Source organism: Pygocentrus nattereri, chromosome 7, assembly GCF_015220715.1.
Source record: "Pygocentrus nattereri isolate fPygNat1 chromosome 7, fPygNat1.pri, whole genome shotgun sequence".
NCBI classification, from domain to species: Eukaryota; Metazoa; Chordata; class Actinopteri; order Characiformes; family Serrasalmidae; genus Pygocentrus; species Pygocentrus nattereri.
Window position 1 is genome coordinate 6,932,709 of NC_051217.1, and position 18,781 is coordinate 6,951,489.

General features: G+C 38.8%; 1 protein-coding gene across 3 annotated transcripts in view; it reads right to left on the reverse strand.

Annotated features, from left to right (window-relative positions):
* Nucleotides 1-1,106: 1,106 nt before the first annotated feature.
* Nucleotides 1,107-18,781, reverse strand: part of tspan9a (tetraspanin 9a) — a 238,864-nt gene continuing 221,189 nt past the window's right edge. For all 3 annotated transcript variants that reach the window (XM_017687258.2, XM_017687202.2, XM_017687132.2), the window contains 4 exons: nt 14,923-15,024; nt 13,914-14,045; nt 10,935-11,018; nt 1,107-8,698 (listed from right to left, as the gene is read on the reverse strand). In XM_017687258.2, coding sequence (XP_017542747.1) covers nt 8,627-8,698; nt 10,935-11,018; nt 13,914-14,045; nt 14,923-15,024 — 390 coding nt within the window. In that variant the 3' untranslated portion in view covers nt 1,107-8,626. The remainder of the gene's footprint in view (nt 8,699-10,934; nt 11,019-13,913; nt 14,046-14,922; nt 15,025-18,781) is intronic.

Here is an 18,781-nt window from a genome sequence, read left to right on the forward strand (position 1 = left end):
GAACAGTTTTGACTCTGTAAATTTCTGTATAAAGGTGCATTTCACACCAAGCTACTCTGAGTGAGTTTTACACCTAAACCACTGAATAAGTACATTTTGAAAAATCGGTTCTCTGTTCAGATGAATTCATTATTTTTTAATGGCAAACAGAGAAAACTTAAGAGAAAATGTCATTTTGAGATACTGTGAAGACCACTGAACTCTGAATTATGTTCATGAAATCAGTGAGATGACTTTTGTTTTGTGATATGGTGCATTATCATGCTGGAAGTGGCCATTAGACAGTGGGTAAATTGTGGCCATGAACAGATGCACATGGTCAGCAACAACAGACTGTGACATTCAGGCCATGATTTATTGGTTATAAGAGGCCGAAGATGTGCTAAGAAAACATTCCCCACTCCATTACACCAACTCCACCAGCCTGGATTGTTAACACAAGTCATGTTTGGTCAAAGGATTCATGCTGCTGGCTGCAAATTCTGACCCTGCCATCTCTGTGAAATTGAGATTTATCAAATCAGGCTACAATTTTTCAGACTTCAGCTGTCCAGTTTTGGTGAGCCTGTATCCACTGTAGCCTCAGCTTTCTGTTCTTGGCTGAAGAGGAACCAGACATAGTCTCCTGCTGTTGTAGCCCATCTGACTCGAGATTTGACATATCATGCATTCTGAGATGCTTTTCTGCTCACAGTTGTACAGAGTGGTTACCTGAGTTATCATTGCCCTGGCTTGAACTAGTCTGGCCATTCTCCATTGACCTCTCTCCTTGACATGGCATTCTTGTCCTCAGAACTGCCATTCACTATTCCTAGAGGCTGTTTTGTGTGAAAATTCCAGATCAGCTGTTATAGTAAATACTCACAAATGCAACAATCATGTCACTGTCAAAATCACTGAGATTATTTTTTTTTCTATTCTGATGGTTGAGGTAAACATTACCTGAAGCTACTGGCCTGTATCTGCATGATTTTATTCACTGCACTGCCACCACGTGACTGGCTGATTAAATAATTGCATGAATGAGTAGTTTACAGGTGTTCCTCAAAGTGCTCAGCAAGTGTATGTACAATCAAATGTTCTTGTAAAACAGACAAAATATGTGCTCAATTAATTCTAATAAGTTTATTTAATTACATGGATCTAATACAAAATGATCAGTAAAAAGCCTAAACAGGGCTTTTGCATAGAAGAAAAGGTGTTTTGAAAAATAGCCAAAGTGAAATGGTACAGAAGTTAGATTAATCATTTAATAAAGCTCAGTAGAAAAATAATGCGGCACTCGCACCAAGTTGTTTCTAATGCGTAGAAAAAGTTCTTAAACACTTATTTCTCAGTGTGCCGTAATGCTTCATTTCAAAGTCTTTTGTGGACACACGGTCAGTATTTCATTAGCAGCAGGCTTTTCCAGAGCGGATAGGAACCACCTTACAGCTGCTATCTGTTCCAACACACTTATAAATGTCTTCTAAGATATCATGGCGAAATTTAAACAAAGTTCAATGTAGTGTCTAGAATGGTGCATACAAAAATCATCTGAAGAATCAGTCATTAAGAAGAAAGTCAATGACTATACATTATCATGGAGTTTTGCGACACACTTTCCTTTATTTAAAAAATAGGATTTAAAGAGTGAAATTTAGTGCACCACCTAATATAGATATTATATAGTGCTTTACAAGTAGCCAAAAAAACTCCACAGGACAAAGCTCAGTTGACAAGATATTAGAACTGCCACCCACCATGACACTACATCAAACACACCACTCAAGAGAGTACGTTTCCACAGCTCGTATATGCAGGTTAGTGCTGGGGTTAGGACTGTAGTACAAAAATACAGATAAAGGTGGTAGAAATCAGTTGCTTTCCAAATCCCTTCTTTCCATACCAAATTAATTACTTTTGGGACAGTGTTTCAAAGAAAGAATGGAATACTTGGATAATTTATATCATGATTACTCAGGTCTATGGATAAAATGCTTCCCTGCAACAGTGTCAAAATATGAATACAGTACCAACAAATAGCAACATGTACAGAACTGAGTTACACTCGAATTGAAAAATACAAATGCAAAAAAGCTAATAAACAAACAAAAGATACTGGATAACAACAAATGGGTACAAAACTCGTTTCAGTGGCAATTAAGAAAATGACTTACCAAAATATACATTTAGACAACACAAACATTCTACATAGTATTCTGACATGTCTATGTTGGGCCGGAAACGATCAATTCAGACAGGGCAAACTGAAAACATAGAGCTTAGCGCGAGGTGATGCATTAACGTATGAAGATCAGCTCAGTAAAGAACAAACCATATTACACATTAAGAACTGTCTTGGTTCAGTAATATTTGGATTAAAATTGTGAATAAGATTAGAATGTGTAGCATAAACTGCGAAGACCGAACAACGAATTCTGCTGATCTGATAATAAGGCAGTCAGATCAGAGCCTTTTCAAAATTAAAAGTCCTGTTATGCTAATTCTTGTCAGGTTGCTGAGCTGACCTTCAAAAGAAAGCCAATCCAGGAAGTGAAATAAAAGAATAAAACATGTAAAACAGGCTGTGGAATAAAAACAGACAAGAATGACACCCAACATACAAAATAAAAAGAATAAGAATGCAACAAATCGATAATGTAACCCTTGTGTTAATGTAACAGGCATTTTGTTGCCCCCCCACCTGTGCAGTTAGATATTACAGACAACCTTTCTAATACTTGATGAGAGCAAGACTTGAGGTCATGAAAAATATGCACTTATTTCACATCTGCTGGGTGTATTTGAGATGATATGCAGCCAGAATCACCTAATCTGATATTGAATTAAAGCAGTGTGAAACAAGAACAGATACAATTATACAGAAAATTAAAAGCTGTTGGCAGATTTGTTTTTTTTTTATAATTTCTGTGTATTCTTCCAAAATCCATTCATGAAACAATACAACTGCAGCTTAATATACGTAATAAGATGACGGCCCAGCAAGGGACAAATGGGTTTAGCATTAAACAATTGGGTGGAAAAATGAAGGTTACAGCTGATTTTAAGAAATTACCCAATTCTTGCACAAATCAAGATCATGAGAGCAGGGGACAGCATTGTTCCTCCATTCAAAAGATATTAAAAATGTACTGTAATTATGCAGCAAAACCACAAAGAAACCCTGCATCACCTGCATCACCCGTTTCCACTGTTTTGCATTAGTAGTTTTGCTTGATGGAACAATTTTTCCATGCAAATAAAAAAAGAAAGAAAAAAGAAGACAATGAAAAAAAAAAACATATTTATTTTCTCACTGTGTTTAATCACTGCTTGTCTATAATAGTAGGCTTGTTGCCCTTCAGCTCCACACCAATTCCAAACATTCCCCAGCATTCAGACATCCCCAGGTGTTAACAAGCAAAGGGTTATTGTGGTAGAGTCTGCAGTGTTTCTTAGCTGTTGTTAATCTTTCCCGTCACGTCTTCTCACTCTTAAGAACCTCAAACGACGTCTCTCATAGCAGCAATGCACAGTGACAGCGTTCTTACGCTCATCCAAAGCAGAATACAACTCCAATTCTCCATGTATCTAGGATGAAAATCTGAACTGCTGACCACATCTGGTCCCTGATTGTTTAAAACCAATTTCCCCAACTACAGTAAACAGCAAAAAAAAAACCCCAAAAAAAAAACAAACCTGTCAATACCTGATTGGACGTGTGGCGTTAACATCAGCACAGCACACGCTAATCCCCAGCCTAACACCTGGGGAGAAGGTCACGGCTGTCCAAGTGCCAGGTTTGATATGAGACAACATGATGACCCCTCCCTCTCGCTCTCGCCAGGATGTCTGACAGCAAATGCAGCCAGGACAAAGTAATTCTTGTTCTACAGCATGCAATTAAAGCCCACAAAACTGAGCTGGTAAATGGCCTTTCAATCTAAGGCCTCGTTTGCCATCATCTCGGAAAAGCATTGCCTTTGATCTGGCTCCTTCCATTCCCCTCTGAGCTGGAGGCAGGGAGACACCAGAGCAGAATCTGAACTAGAGGTACAGATTCAAAATCAGCTCACCTAACAAGGAATGTCAGTTGAAAATGCAAACTGTAACCTCTGGGGCACATTCTAGCCTTCATGCAAGAAAAATAATGAAAAGATGGAACGAGTGAACAGAAACACTGGCTGAGCAGCTGAGATGCACAGAAACAAAGAATGCAGAATCTCACACTCAGACAATCAATGATACTGGAGCCAGGCTCTGGCTTAGTGTCTGGAAGCTCTTTTTTGGTAGAGACTACTTTAACTTTGTCTCTGTTCACCAGTTTACCGTTGAATCCCATAAGGACATTCTGGTATCAGTCAAAAATGCACCTCTTGGCATAGATATCAATGATGGCAATGCATTGATATCCTGAGTTCCTAATATACACTGGAGATCAAAATTAGAGAACAACACACAATTTCCTAAATGTCAAGGTCACTATGTTGTGTGAATTTATCCTAACAGGAGTTAAAGAGCAGTATTTCAAACATATTTCATGAGGTGCCTACACTGTAAGGCACAGTATAAAAAAACTTAAATGAAGTATTTGAAAGAGAACACTGATCAAAATTAGAGAACACTTTCAGACACCTGCAAGTTGGTGGTGTTAATATGGCACCTGGTGCTAATTTCCTTAATTTTCTGACAAACCCTCTTTAACTGGCAGCCCAAGTTTCCAGTTTTCACTGACTTTGCAAGATGGAAAGCCGTTCCAAAGTGACTGAAACCCTCCGTCAGCAGGTTGTCAAGATGAAGGTCAAAGGGGTGACCCTATCAGCCGAGAAGTTGGTCGTTCCAAGTCTGTAATTTCCAGAATACTGCATCTTTCCAACACCACAAACTCATTCAAGTCTCCCAAGAAAGCTGGTCGTCCATGAAAGACAAATGCAAGAGAGGACAGGATAATGCGGAGAATCTCCATGGGCAATCGGTTCAACACTGCAGCTGGAATTGCTCGCCAGTTCAGCACTGAACAGGGTAAGGATCGATCTCGTCATACAGTGTCTCGACGTTTAAGAGCATTTGGACTGAAAGCCCACTCTGCAGTGACCAAACCTCTCATTAGCAGAAAGAATCAAAAGACTAGATTAACCTTTGCTGAGGAGCATGTTGTGTGGACAGAGGAAACATGGTCCAGAGTTCACGTTAGTGATGAAAGCAAGTTTAATTTATTTGGGTATGATGGGAAACATTATGTTCGTCGAAAAAACTGGGGAAAGACTGAACCCGAAGTGTGTAAAAAAGTCAGTGAAAGGTGGAGGAGGAAATGTCATGGTTTGGGGAATGTTTTCAGCAGCAGGAGTTGGGCCTCTCATACAGCTACACGGCAGAGTGAATGCAAGTGTGTATTAGAACCTTCTTCAACAACACGTGGTTCCTTCCTTGCGTTTGTCACTCAATCAGCCAGCAATTTTCATGCATGACAATGCCCCTTGTCACACAGCAAAACGGGTAAAGCGGTTCCTTGAAATTGAAAACATTGAAACAATGAAATGGCCAGCTCAGAGTCCTGATCTAAACCCAATAGAAAACCTCTGGAAAATCCTTGGTGACAAAGTTATGGCCAAGAAACCCACTACAGTCACCGAACTGTGGTAGAAACTGCAAGAAGAGTGGACCAAAATCACACCAGAGCAGTGTGAGAGACTAGTGATGTCCTGTGGCTGCAGATGTGCTGAAGTCATTCAAAGCAAAGGCCTTTACACCTCCTACTGACTGGTGACTGTTGTAACCTTCAGAAAATTTTATTGTAATCTTTCTCTGTGCTACAGTCATTGCTGTTCTCTAATTTTGATCATTGTGTTCTTTGCAAAATAAAGATTTTTTGTTGAAGTTCTTTTGTTATTTTGTTAAACGCTGTTCTAGTGGCATGGTATACCCCTAACAAAAAATCCTACAAATGTTGACCAATGAAGATTGATTATTTCTGAAAAAATCAAGTGTTCTTGAATTGTTCTCTAATTTTGATCTCCAGTGTAAATGCTCAAAATCATGCTGCTCTTTTACCTCACAGAACACACACATTTTCTAAGCCACTTGTTCTTCTGGGTTATGGGGGGGCTGGAGTCTATCCCAGCGGTCAATGGGCGAAAGGCAGGAAACAGCCTAGACAGATCACCAGTCCATCGTAGGGCAGACAAACAGACATACACACTCACATCTAGGGGCAATTTAGCATGTCCAATTGGGCTGACTACATGTCTTTGGACTGTGGGAGGAAACCCACACAGACACGGGGAAAACACGCAAACTCCGTACATAAAGGACCCTGGTGCCCGGCTGGGAATCGAACCCAGGCCTTTCTTGTAATAAGGTGATAGTGCTACCCACTGCATCGTGCCACCCTCACAGAACACATTACCATATATCAGCCAAGCAGAGAGAGTTTTGTTGATATTGAGTAGAAACTAATTGCTATCAGCTCACATTAAGAGCTGTACAATCCAATTTTAAAGATCTATGACAGCTCATGGGGTGCATTACTGTCAATGTTCTTCACAGAAGGAATCATCAGTTTCTTCACTTTCAACCATCCATGAATTTCCTGTATATATTAGTCACATGGGAGAACACCTACCTCTGCCCACTAAGGGGTGGCATGACTGTTCTTCATTACCACATTAAAAAGTGAGAGTTCCAGATGTCTGTGAAAAGTAGTTTGTTAGTTGCGGTTAGCTTGCTAACAGGGGTTTGTTATTGTGGCAGATCTTATCCTGCAGATTGAGCTGTGAGATTTGAACTGCAGAAGAGTTTATTGTACATCACCAAGTTTCAGAAGTACTCAGACTCATCACCAAATCACCAGAGCTCTCAGAAACTCACCACTTACTGAGAATTTAAACTGTTCCGTGCACTGCCCAATGGGAAATTACTGTTCTTTCAAGCTAAATGCTAGTAGCATGCAGTTGCATCTATTTATCAATAAGCCTTTCAGAGTAAGATACAGGCCTAGTCGTACAACTAGGAAACATTCACATGACATTCGGTTTTTAACACTATTCTTAAATTGTGTTTGAAACTGTAAGTAGCAAGTAAACGAGGTACATTTTCTGTTGGTAATCCAAGTTTGTTTTTGTTGTACAAATTGTGCTAAGTGGTCTGGGATTAGATGTTTGGCATGTTTTTTCCTAGTGCAGTTCTCAAAACCTACCTGGTCTGTGCAAGCTTTCACAGCTTGCAGTGGAATTGGTTTCATTTCTTGTTCTATTTCCACAGTAATAAAGTACTTTGAGCAGAACTTTTGTTTAGCAGAAAAACTGTTCTCTCCTCCAGCCTGTTAACTGCAGTTTTTTAAATATCTGACCTGTCCATAGCGCTGCCTACACGATTCAGTCTATGCAACCCCTACTGCCCACAAACATACAACAAACCAGCAATGCATATCAAAGCATTTTTGACAGATACCATGTGCTTGTGAAAGTGCCCTTAGGGAGGTAGAATGGCACAAATGATCTACCCTAGGGGTGTCCAGCTTCAGTCTAGCTTGAACTAAACAATTCACCAGGCCAACAAACCGTACTCTTCATAAACTGGACACTCCTTGATCTACTCTTTAGCCTCTCTCCAAAACCTCAGCTTGCTGCACATGCTTTTTGTCCATTACTGCCACAACAGGACTCTGAAACTTCATGACTGGCTCTAAAACACACTGTATGTAGAAGTATCGTTACTGAGCATGTTGTGTTTATCTGAATTTAGACAGAGAAATATGACATTTATTTGAGTGATCTTGTTTGAGTTCTATGCAAAGCAGGGTGATCAAACATACTGAAAAATGACTTGAAATATCCACAGCTGTCTATCCTTCTTTATCTTAATGTCAGTCTCATTTCTTGCATGAAATTTCAACCCCCGTTGGCATCTTCTCAAACCACCCATCACAAATCTGAACATACGAGCACAGACAGATTTCAGTTAGAGCAAGTTAGAACTGACTAACCCTCTACTACAACCCACAGACCTACTCAGCAGTCTCCTTCAGAGGACAAACTTCAGAGGTGCGTAAAGATGTAATTAAAATAGGGGCAAAGACAAACAAACAGACAAAAAACATAGCCTTAAATGACAAAGGTTTCCACTGAGTAGAAAACTGCAGCATGCCAAGACGGAACCTTTTGTCATTTTCATTGTTGAGGGGATTTTAACATTTGAACAACACTTAAAATGCACCCCACCCAGAGGTTGGCATGGCTATCAGTCTTCTATGTTTTGTCCTTGCTTTGCAGGGTGGGAATTATGCATTAGTAAAGCAATGCAGTTTTATTGTCATGATATTCTCCTTTCCTGCAAACGTTAGTTAGTCCAAGCGTAGAAAATAAAGGTTCTAAAGGAGCTGAAGAGGGAGACAACCACCCAAGAATTTTCAAACCAAACAGTCTGAACTCCTTCCTCTCTGTCCCTCTTTCTCTTTGGCAGATGAGTGGTGTCGGGAGAGAAGAGAAGAGAAGGGACGCATGGCTGATGTCTGTACAGAGTGGTCGGGGGAAAACAGGGAATAAGGTTAGGACTTGGCCAATGGTGGTATGTAGGGGATTTCGAGGGGCCTCCAAATTCAGTCCCATAATAATGCAGTGGAACGCCCCTCTGTACTTCAGCGCAGCTAGGCATCATACTTCTTCCCTGTTCTGTGGATCTGATGGAACAGTGTCATGGAGAAGGCCATACCCAGGAGCTGGGAAATAACATACAGAAATTCAGGATGAGTAAGATGCAGGTAGCCTGAGAAGATCACTGCTGTCATAAGAAACCATTTTTTACAATGTTTGAGAAGTTCAACTGCTCTTTACATTCTGCAGGCATTTAATGAAGAACAGACTGCAGTCCTTTCATATTTTTTTAGTTAAATTAACAGGCATTCAAGACATATTTACTACTCCAAGACAGTTATACTCTTTAAAATAAAGCTTTCTAAAGTGTTAACCTCTTGAGAAGACAATGCTGTGAAAAACATTTAACGGGTATAGAATCTTTACATTTTATGGAAGTTCTCCAGACTCATTCCTGAAAAGAAACCTTTGAATAAATATAATTTTTTTAGGGAACCAAAAGCAGTTCTTTTATGGTATCTCTCCACAGAAGAGTGTACCATTTTTGGATTAGGTTTTCATTTGAGGCTGGTGATATGCAGGATATGCTGCTTGAGAACTAGCACTGGTACAATTTTAATAAAAATCTGGTACACAGAGTGCTGAAACACAGGTTTAAAAACATTCCTTATCTCACTCAGACCAGAGGAAATTGGCCTTCCTTCACATTGGTGGTTTGAGGGCAAGGCAAGCCATTTCCCCATCCCCAGATGAAGTAATGTGTGGTGCATAGAAACATTGTCAATGAGGTAAATTGAGATGCACTGTAAATATGCATTCTCTTTGAAGTTTCCATTCCAGGCCGACCTGGATACCCACATCAAACAGAGTCTGCAGTCTGCCTCCAGTAGCCATTATCTTAAAGGGGGCAGAGTTTTCATTGCATGAATAGAATGTAGGCTTTGTGTGTCTTGGGGATTATTTTGTTTGCATTTGATCAAAATTCCAACACTGACATTCAGTGCCACAGATATGACCACAGCAGAAGTCAGTGACCGCCTTCTTAAATGTATTATTATTTTTTTAATTTACAGTCAAAACAGCCTTTAAGTTACTAATTTTTCTGAAGATTTTTCTGAAGTGATTAGAGAATCTACTCTATAAGGAAGGGGAAAGTTTCCAAAAGTAGATATTAAAAACTATTGAAAGCTAAAGAGAAAATGGAACTCTTATCAACCATGAGATCACCAAAACTGTCACCATCAGATAAAGAGTACTTATATTTTTCATCTTTGAGAGTGAGGAGAAAATCAAGCTCCACTCTTGCTTCAGATCTGAAAATAAAACTCACAGAGTTTTTGTCATCCTATCTACACATCCCTATGCTATAGCTCTGACAGGATGTGTAGATGCCAAGAACCTGATTCTTAAAAAAGGAAATAAACAAAACAAAAACAAAAACAAAAGAAGCTGCTGTTCCGAGATTAATGGACTAGAAACTACAAAGCCAAGACCTCAACATCACTGAATGTGTTTAAGAATGCCTGGATGATGAGAGGCAGAAAATGGGAGGCAGAAAATGCAACCAACTTCTTAGACTGAAATAATTCACTTTTTTGTTCCTGAAGTTTTGACTGAAAATTATATAAATGACATTTCTCTGACTTTTGCACAGTGCTGTATACCTCCAGGAGCTCTGCCTGGCCTTTGCTTCCATAAAAACAGAAAAACAGTATGTACATAATTTTTACATATTTTACATATGTATGTAAAATATGTACTTTCTAAATGGAGGCCACCCTAATATTCCTCTGTAACAGATTTTTCTTTTTTTGAAGACTATGTGCACTGAATATCTTGGGGAACAGGAGTTCACTCATGCTACTCAGCCCAGAGCAGTGAAATGCTGTCTAGTAAAGAACTAGAGAGATGTCAAAAAGTTGAGTTTCCTAGAGTGTCAGTTTGTAGTGCCTGCTAAGATATTGTTACAGAGTCTCTGAAGTGAAGGATTTAGGCAGATGTATGCCTAATAGCAGTGCTCAGAGAGGCAACTAAGGCTGAGCACCTCCTGTGACTCCCATCACCCCCTACACTATTAGCTTTTAATGAGAGCTTCCAAGCGACTCACACACATACATACACATGTGCACCAGCTGATGTCCCCATAGCATGGATATGAAAACTTGTCCAAGACTATCCACACTCTGGAGACACACACAGGAACACGGTCTGTTTTCAGCTGACTGTGCTTACTGCTGCTCAAACAGACGTCAATATTTCAGCACAGCAGGGTTAGACAGCGGGCACCAAGCAAAGCTCATTACCTCCAACCTGCACATGCAGGAACGGAGGCCAACACACACGCACACACACAAGTATTACCTGGACAACCAAAATGCACATGCCAATAGTGCCGAGCAGGTGCTTGTTATCGTCCAGCCACTCCTCCACCTTCTCAAAGCAACCCTGCAGAGAAATTAACAAACATAATATTTACTTGTGGTTTAAACACATAATTGCCCTATCCATGCTCTGACTGCAAATGCATTCTTTCATAGCAGCTGTTGCCAGGTTGGAGAAGATTTACAGAACACTGGCAAAAAAAAAAATCCCATTTAACATAATGAGAAACTGAATTGTATACTTGCTCATACGCACATGTAACTTTAATTTTCTTTCCACTTTGCACTACTGTTACTACTGTTTTTAGTGTTATATTTTTCCTTTTTATTTCTTTTTTTTCATTCTGAGATTATATTAAGGTTATATTTGGTGAATAGAGGAACAGCAAAGTAAGAATTTCACTGTACAGTGTAACTGCCTGTTTCTGCTGTGCATATGAAGTTAAAACTCTTGAATCTTGAATCTATTGCACAACTGGGTTTTGCTAAATTATCAAAAATTACACTTAAAAAAATTAACCCCTTAAAATCTTGGCTTTAGCAATTCCTACAGCATATTTAAAATGAAATAAAAAGAAAAGCTTTACTATGTAAAAAGCTTCAATAAGTCAGATAGTCATACATATGATAGTACATGATAGTCTCACTGAATTATTTTTAACAGGGACTGATCCTAAAATAAGGCAGACAAAAAAAGATTGAATGAATGAATAAATAAATAAAAATTGAGTAACTCTTACCTTATGGAACTGTGTATTAAAGGTTTGGGCCGGCCTGGCCATTGCAGAGGTTTAATGTCAAATAATCGGCTCTTTTTTATATACATGGCAACTTACATTGATACAATAAAACAGATATACTTTATTTTATTCATCATGTGTTCTTACATTATTCCTATTTGTCGCTTTCAACTGCAACAACATATGTCAGCTTGTTAATGTAGCATTTTTAACTGAAAACTCAACATTGTGTGTTGATTAAGCAAAGTGTGGTACAGTTTCATATTAGACTGAATGTGATTTTTGCTAATAACATTTCTGTATAGCTTGTCCAACCTTGCAGCAGTTACTACAGTTTGTGAGTGTTCTATGGATAAGAGTCTTAAAACATACTCCATATAGAAAAGCAGACACATGAGTAGACCGAGCAGCTCCAACAAAAAGGAAATCAGATAACTTTGTCATAACTTTGTAACTCAACTGGTCATTATTTGAATTTTTTAACTCAAAGAAAAATTGGCCAGCATACCACGACACTCCTTATAGTATCATAAATGAAAACACTGCAAAGGTTTTGGCACCCCAGGTCAAATGACATGCTGTGTGTGTTTTTTTTAGAGTGAAAATAAGTTAACACATCCTCTGCAGAGAACACATTAAAAAGAATTTAACATTTCCATGTAAATTTGTAACCTTATTATTCACTTCTAATATCAATTAAACCTGTAATTTTACTGGAGGTAAATACACATTACTGCTCTGGCTCTGTATGAGCTCTTTGAGCACGTGTATATGAGAGTTGAATAATTTAAGCCCAAGCCTGAGAGCTCAGAGTATGAAGAGGCTGCCGAATGAGCTCTATAGACTCCTTTCTGTCTGATCTGACTGAGTTACTGGCGACAGACCACCGCAGCAGAGATACAATATGAATACGGAATGAGTGTGAGATATGAAGATATGAAACTAGTGATGGACAGATATAAACAATAGCAGAGGAAAATACAGCTTTCACTCATATGGTTCACACACACTAGACACAGAGTTCATTGTCAGAGCAGTCAAGTCCCAGCAGATAGAAAGTGAGTGTGTGGTATCCTGAAATTTCGCCAAACACACACACACAAAAATTGCTGTCTATATAGGAAGGCATTAAACAACAGCGTTCAGAGACTCTCCAACTTGAAAGGGGAGTTTTCCAAATCTATGCTTGTCACTAAATTTCCTTCATTAATAAGAAATGCTCAAGGTCAGAAAAAGTGAAAGAAGATTCATTTATTCTGTCTTCTTGCCCTTTCTATGACCATAACACTTTCTAAGGTGTAAGTGTTGAGTGAATAAATTACTCATGGCACCTACACACACTGCAGGCTTTGGAATGCTAGTCATTAAACCAACACTAATGTTTCATCTAAATGAGACAAAAATAGAAATTCAGCACCACATATTTCCACTTTCAAATAGGAGGAAAAATCAAAAGGCTACCATTGATACTCTGGGGAAAAGCTGGGAAATCATCAGATGAACTGTAATCTCACAGTACGGAATCCCTGCTTCAACAGTGAATCACAAACCAACTTCAGAACTTCTCTTTCAGCTAAATGCAAACAAACTTTGGGACACTATTCATGCATTTAGTAGAGTAATGCTCTTTCATCCTTTATGTACATAGCATTCACTCCAGATTTCTTCACAGAGCTTTAGACATCCATTACCATTTGAACGTAATCTGTCTTCTGTTTCATATGATGGGTGTATCCATCACAAGACCCCCCACTTTTGAGTTAAAGTATTTGTCTCGCACTTTAAGATCTTTCTGAGTAGAAGGGAAGATCATATACTTATATATGTGTGCATTAAAGACTGCTTCATCTGGAAGTGACCAAGCTTAGATGTTCTCAGACTTTGCCTTTTTTTGCAAATAAACACATCTGTATACTGCTCTGGGTAATAGCACCTGCCAAATCCTCTAAATTTAAATGTGTTCTTCTGACGCCTCCTGATACCAGTAATGAACAGACAATTTTCCAACTTATTTGTTCCTGCTGTTCATGAAAAAGTAAGAAAACCATGTACTGATACAATTTCTGATTTAATAGACTAACTAGTTCCCAGCATGATCATCCTACTGAAACCAATTAAGAATGTTTTCTCAAAATATAAAGCTGTTCTGTGTAGCACAACAAATAACCCATGCTCTGTGCCCACATTAGCACTGCTGCCCTGCAGTTGTGTCCACTCACCCGCTTCCAGAACTCATTGGTGACATTACGGCCACAGTCCTGATAATGCTCCTGGCAGCAGCGGTCTGGTACCACCTTCTCCTTTAGAGCCTCATGCCAGTCTGTGTAACCTGTCACACCACAGCACTTCCACTACACCATGCAGAGAGAGGAGACACAGGAGAAAGTCAACATAAAACAGCAGAAAAGAGAGAAGAAAGAAAGTAAGAACACCACAGGAAGCCTGCAGACCTTCACTACTTCTCTTCTATAGACTCACTGTGAGATTTCTGAAGTACATTTTGATGGCTAGTCTGGATCATTCATTTTCTATAAAAAGAGTTATAGTAATGGCTTTTGTAATTCAAGTGTACAATTCCTCACTTTCAAGTACTTCAGTCTCAAAATCTACTTCAGGCTTGTATATCAAAGTCAAAAGAAAAGTGTTTAAAGTGATTTGAGGATGCAATAATATAGAATTTCTGGACTAATAACGATATCTGGTATTAACTTGCTGGGACTGATACTGATAAAATACTATATGAAATGTGTGACAGATTAAAAGTCTAAAGATAGATTATTGATTAATTTTATATAGCCATGACACAGCAAAATCAGACATGACAATTATTGCAAATACATTGTATGATCTAAAAGTTTTAAATTATTTAGCACACATGCTTATCCAGAGCCATTTACAATGGTAAATAAATGTAATGCTGGAAGTCTTGGCAAAGCACGGTTACTGGTATGGCAGTGGACTTTTGAACAGAGGTGGCTGTTTATTATCCACTATGCTTTCCATTTGATCCAGTAAAGAGAATAAATAATCAGCACCGGTGTCTACACATGCATCAGTGTGCATGTGAGCCAAGTTAGTGGTTGCAATTATGAGCTGTGACTGATATCGGGCTAACAATAATAATTAAAATAAATAATACAGAAAATAAAATATAAGCCACAAATATATAGTGTACACTAATATGATTTGGTTAGAGAGATGATGCATTACTGAAATGTGTATACGCACCTCAGCTTGGATGATGTTCCAAGCGTTCCTCAGGCCAATGTTGTTGTCCGAGTAGTAGAGAGCAAGGCCATCTTTCAGGTCCTTCTTGGCATTTTCACTGACCTGAGAAAAGCAGTAAGGCCGGAAATAAACCAACCACCCACGTATCAACAATTAGTGCTACAGAGAAAAGATCTCTGACAGAAAGATTTGACATATGAACTTTGAGAAAGATATATAAAGCCTTGCGGTGAAATACTTTGGCATCCTCACTCTAATGCATCTTGGTAATCTGGAGCCCCTCTTGACCACTATATCAAATGAATGTCATTAGCCAAGCAAGTGATGGATTGGCTCAGCAAAAACGTAGCTCTAAAGTAGGGCACAAGTGACAGGGAATGTATGACTTTCTTTGTATGCGTTTCCTCTGGCATCTGTATCGTTTTCCACTTCACTGTGACCATGATCAGGGAGATAAATATTTCATCAAAAGTCCTAATGAGATGTGCAGGCATACATTAGCTGCTTGATGGTTGCTGCCTCAGAGCTATAAAACTACCATGGAGGATGGACGGCACTTAGCTTAAAGATGGGGGGTGATTACAGTAGGAAATGGCAGTGTAAATATGTTGGCCTTGCTAGAGGTATTTCAGGGGGGAAGTGGCACAGCTTAAAATTAATGTCTTTAGTAGATTCTTTTCGAGATAGACTCCTGGACTAAGCAGTGAATTAGATATGCCATAATCTTTAATCTGTTCTAACATCTTTAACATCTCCATTAATCACATGGATTAAAAATGCTTAGTTTTGGTGTGACAAAACAATCCGAAATCTTAATTAAAAGAAGTCATAAAGTATAGAATGTGAATTAAAAGCAGCTACAGTGCTCATAATACATAATGAGGCCTTCATTAAAGGAGCTTTGCTTTTCTATGTCTATATAAACAGTAAGCATATTACATACTACTACTGTAGTATGTAAAGACTGATCAATATATCTTGAATGTTTCAAAACATACCTTTCACTTTTCAGTCCATAAATTCCATACTTGAAAACTAAGCTGCAAAACCAGTCTGTTTGAATTCACTGTTCTTGTGATCTCATAAAAATAATGGATGTATATATATATATATATATATATATATATATATATATACATACATACACACACACACACACACCTGGTTAATCTACAACACATTAGCTCCATCCATACATGCTGAAGTTAAAGGAGTGTTTTAGCAGAGACTGATTTTGAATAAGACACAATACAGAGCAGGCAATCAGATGACAGAGATCAATTCCATATTTATCAGTCTTAAAAGCACAAAAACAAAAATTCTACAGGATAAAAAATGGATGGAAAACGGTGAAATTGAATGATGACTACTCCCAAAGGTTGTGAGTAGATCTCAGGAAGAAATATAAAAAGCAGAAGAGTACTTCAGACAATGATGGAGCAAACTAACACTGATAGTGAAGGCTAATGATAAAAGACATCTGTCTGTCTGAGAGGAGGAACTATGCTCATTAGGACGGGCGATATTTTGGTGTTTGTGTGCTGTGTATGTGCTCCCAAACCCTGCAGGCTCCATCAAACCTGCTTTAGCGCACAGGAGAGAGAAAAATGAGAGGAGATGCATCATCAATCTCTAGCACAGAAGTACCTCAAAACCTCAGCACTCAGACATTCCTTAGGCTCATTATACAGAGACAGTATCAGAACAGCACAACATGTGCATGCACACGAACAGACAGATGCAGACACACACACACGGGTACGCTTCTCTGTGATATTTATCACAGGTTGCTGTAACCTCTCTCCCTGCCTCGCTGAAATGTGTTACCAGCCTAAAATGCATGGTAATGACTTCTGCTTCTCGACTTGAGAGAGGTGTCCCAATTACCCCAGCACACACTGCTCCAATACGACCCACATACATTTAGCCTGGGACCCATAAAGATTATACTTGCAGCATAATGTCTCCTCCCCTCACAAAAAAAAAAAAAAAAAAAAAAAAAAAAAAAAACATGCTGAGATCAACAGAGCTTCTTTGAGTGAAATGAACCACACTGGAGAGCTAGATATGCATTATTAACGTCTAACACGTGGATCGAAATGCATTTTGTGTCTGAAGTGTCCCGTTAATAAAATGTATAATTAGAATCTTCATTATTATTCATGAATTTAATTAGTTTTCACACACATTCAGGCTGGAATACATTGTTACTATTGTGAATGAGGGGGAAAAACTTGTCGCTCTGAAATGCTGGCCTATATATAACCATTCATGACTATTACAATAGCAGAAGACTGGTCGGCTGTTCCTGTAGCTTCCCTTTAGTGAGGACAATACAGCACTCATTCAGTGAGATGTGTTTTATAGCTTAGAGCAGCGCTGAATGAATGGTGATCAGATGATGTTTAAATGAATTGTGTCCTGTTGAGACTGAAGTCAAACTCACAGCCCAAATCAAGCCCAGATAACTGAAGCATGTGGGCCCTGCTGGATACACCTGCTTCTAATTGTCATGTGTTTGTTATGTCATGCATTTGTCTTGGTTGGGTTTGACACTTGCAGTTTTGCAGATGTGTGAAGGTGCTGAGTGGTGTTTGGACAGTGTGGTGTGTTTAAAGCCTGACCTCTGGACCTGCTGAGAGACCTCGATCTGCTTTTAATTAGGAGTAACTGCAGACTCACACCTGCCATCTCTACCTAATGTGTGATATCAATAAAGTCTAATTAGTGCCTTAACCCCATGAAAACCTGCAAATAGGCCCCCACTTTATCTCCTGATTCTTATAATTACATAATGTACATATTAGATTCACGGCAGCACTCCTGTGTCTGATCCACTAATGCTAGTACAACACATACTAACACGCCACCACCACGTTAGTGTTACTACAGTGCTGAGAATGATCCACCACCCAAATAGTACCTGCTCTGTGGTGGTCCTATGGGGTTCTGAGCATTGAAGAACAGGATGAAAGGGGGTAAACTATGCAGAGAAACAGATGGACTACAGTCTGTAACTGTACAACTACTGAATACACCTACATGGTAAGTGGAGCTACAAAAAGTGCAGATATGTATGAAATCTAGTTAATGAAGTGGCTGGTTGGTGTATATCTTAATCCCCTTTTATACTTAAAACCTGGGACTATATCGATTTATTTTAATAATGTTCAGACTTCACATCATTCAAATATGCAGCCTTTACATGGTATTTTAACATGATACACATGTTCATATATGCCACAAAAATCCAGGTCAACAGGAGGTGACATTGGCAGCATGAATATCTAATATCAACCTTTTCTCTGAAACTTGACCTGCTTTCTTTGCAGGCTGTAATGTAGATGTCACTGGATTTTTCTTGCTAATGTCTCAGCTTACCAGTTAGAGTACTAGGTCTCATGCAGGTAAACTGTAGTGTCAACTTTACAGAGATTTTGATTCTGTTCACATTCAACCCCTTCTTGTTAAGTTCCCAGATAAAAGTTAATGTATAAAAGGGACTTTAAGGGCACAACTGCATAAACAGGAAGAGAAAAAACCTTATATCACTGGTTATAAGTGGACTTCAAGGGGGGAAAAACTACAATTCAAGAAAAAAATGTAAGCTCTGGTCATTTAATAACAAAATAAAAAAAAAATTGCCATATGGGGGTTAATGTTATGATGGAGCATATAAGATAAAAAGTGTCATCGAGTGTGCATATGTGAGCGTTCACCTTGAGAATTCGTATGTTCTTAGACTTCTTCTCATGCTTTTTATTTCAATGCCCTGGAGATGTTAGCTTTTCAAAATGTGTCACTATAAAGTTTTACCGCGTCTAAGTGTGTGTGTGTGTGTGTGTTGGAAGATTTCTCT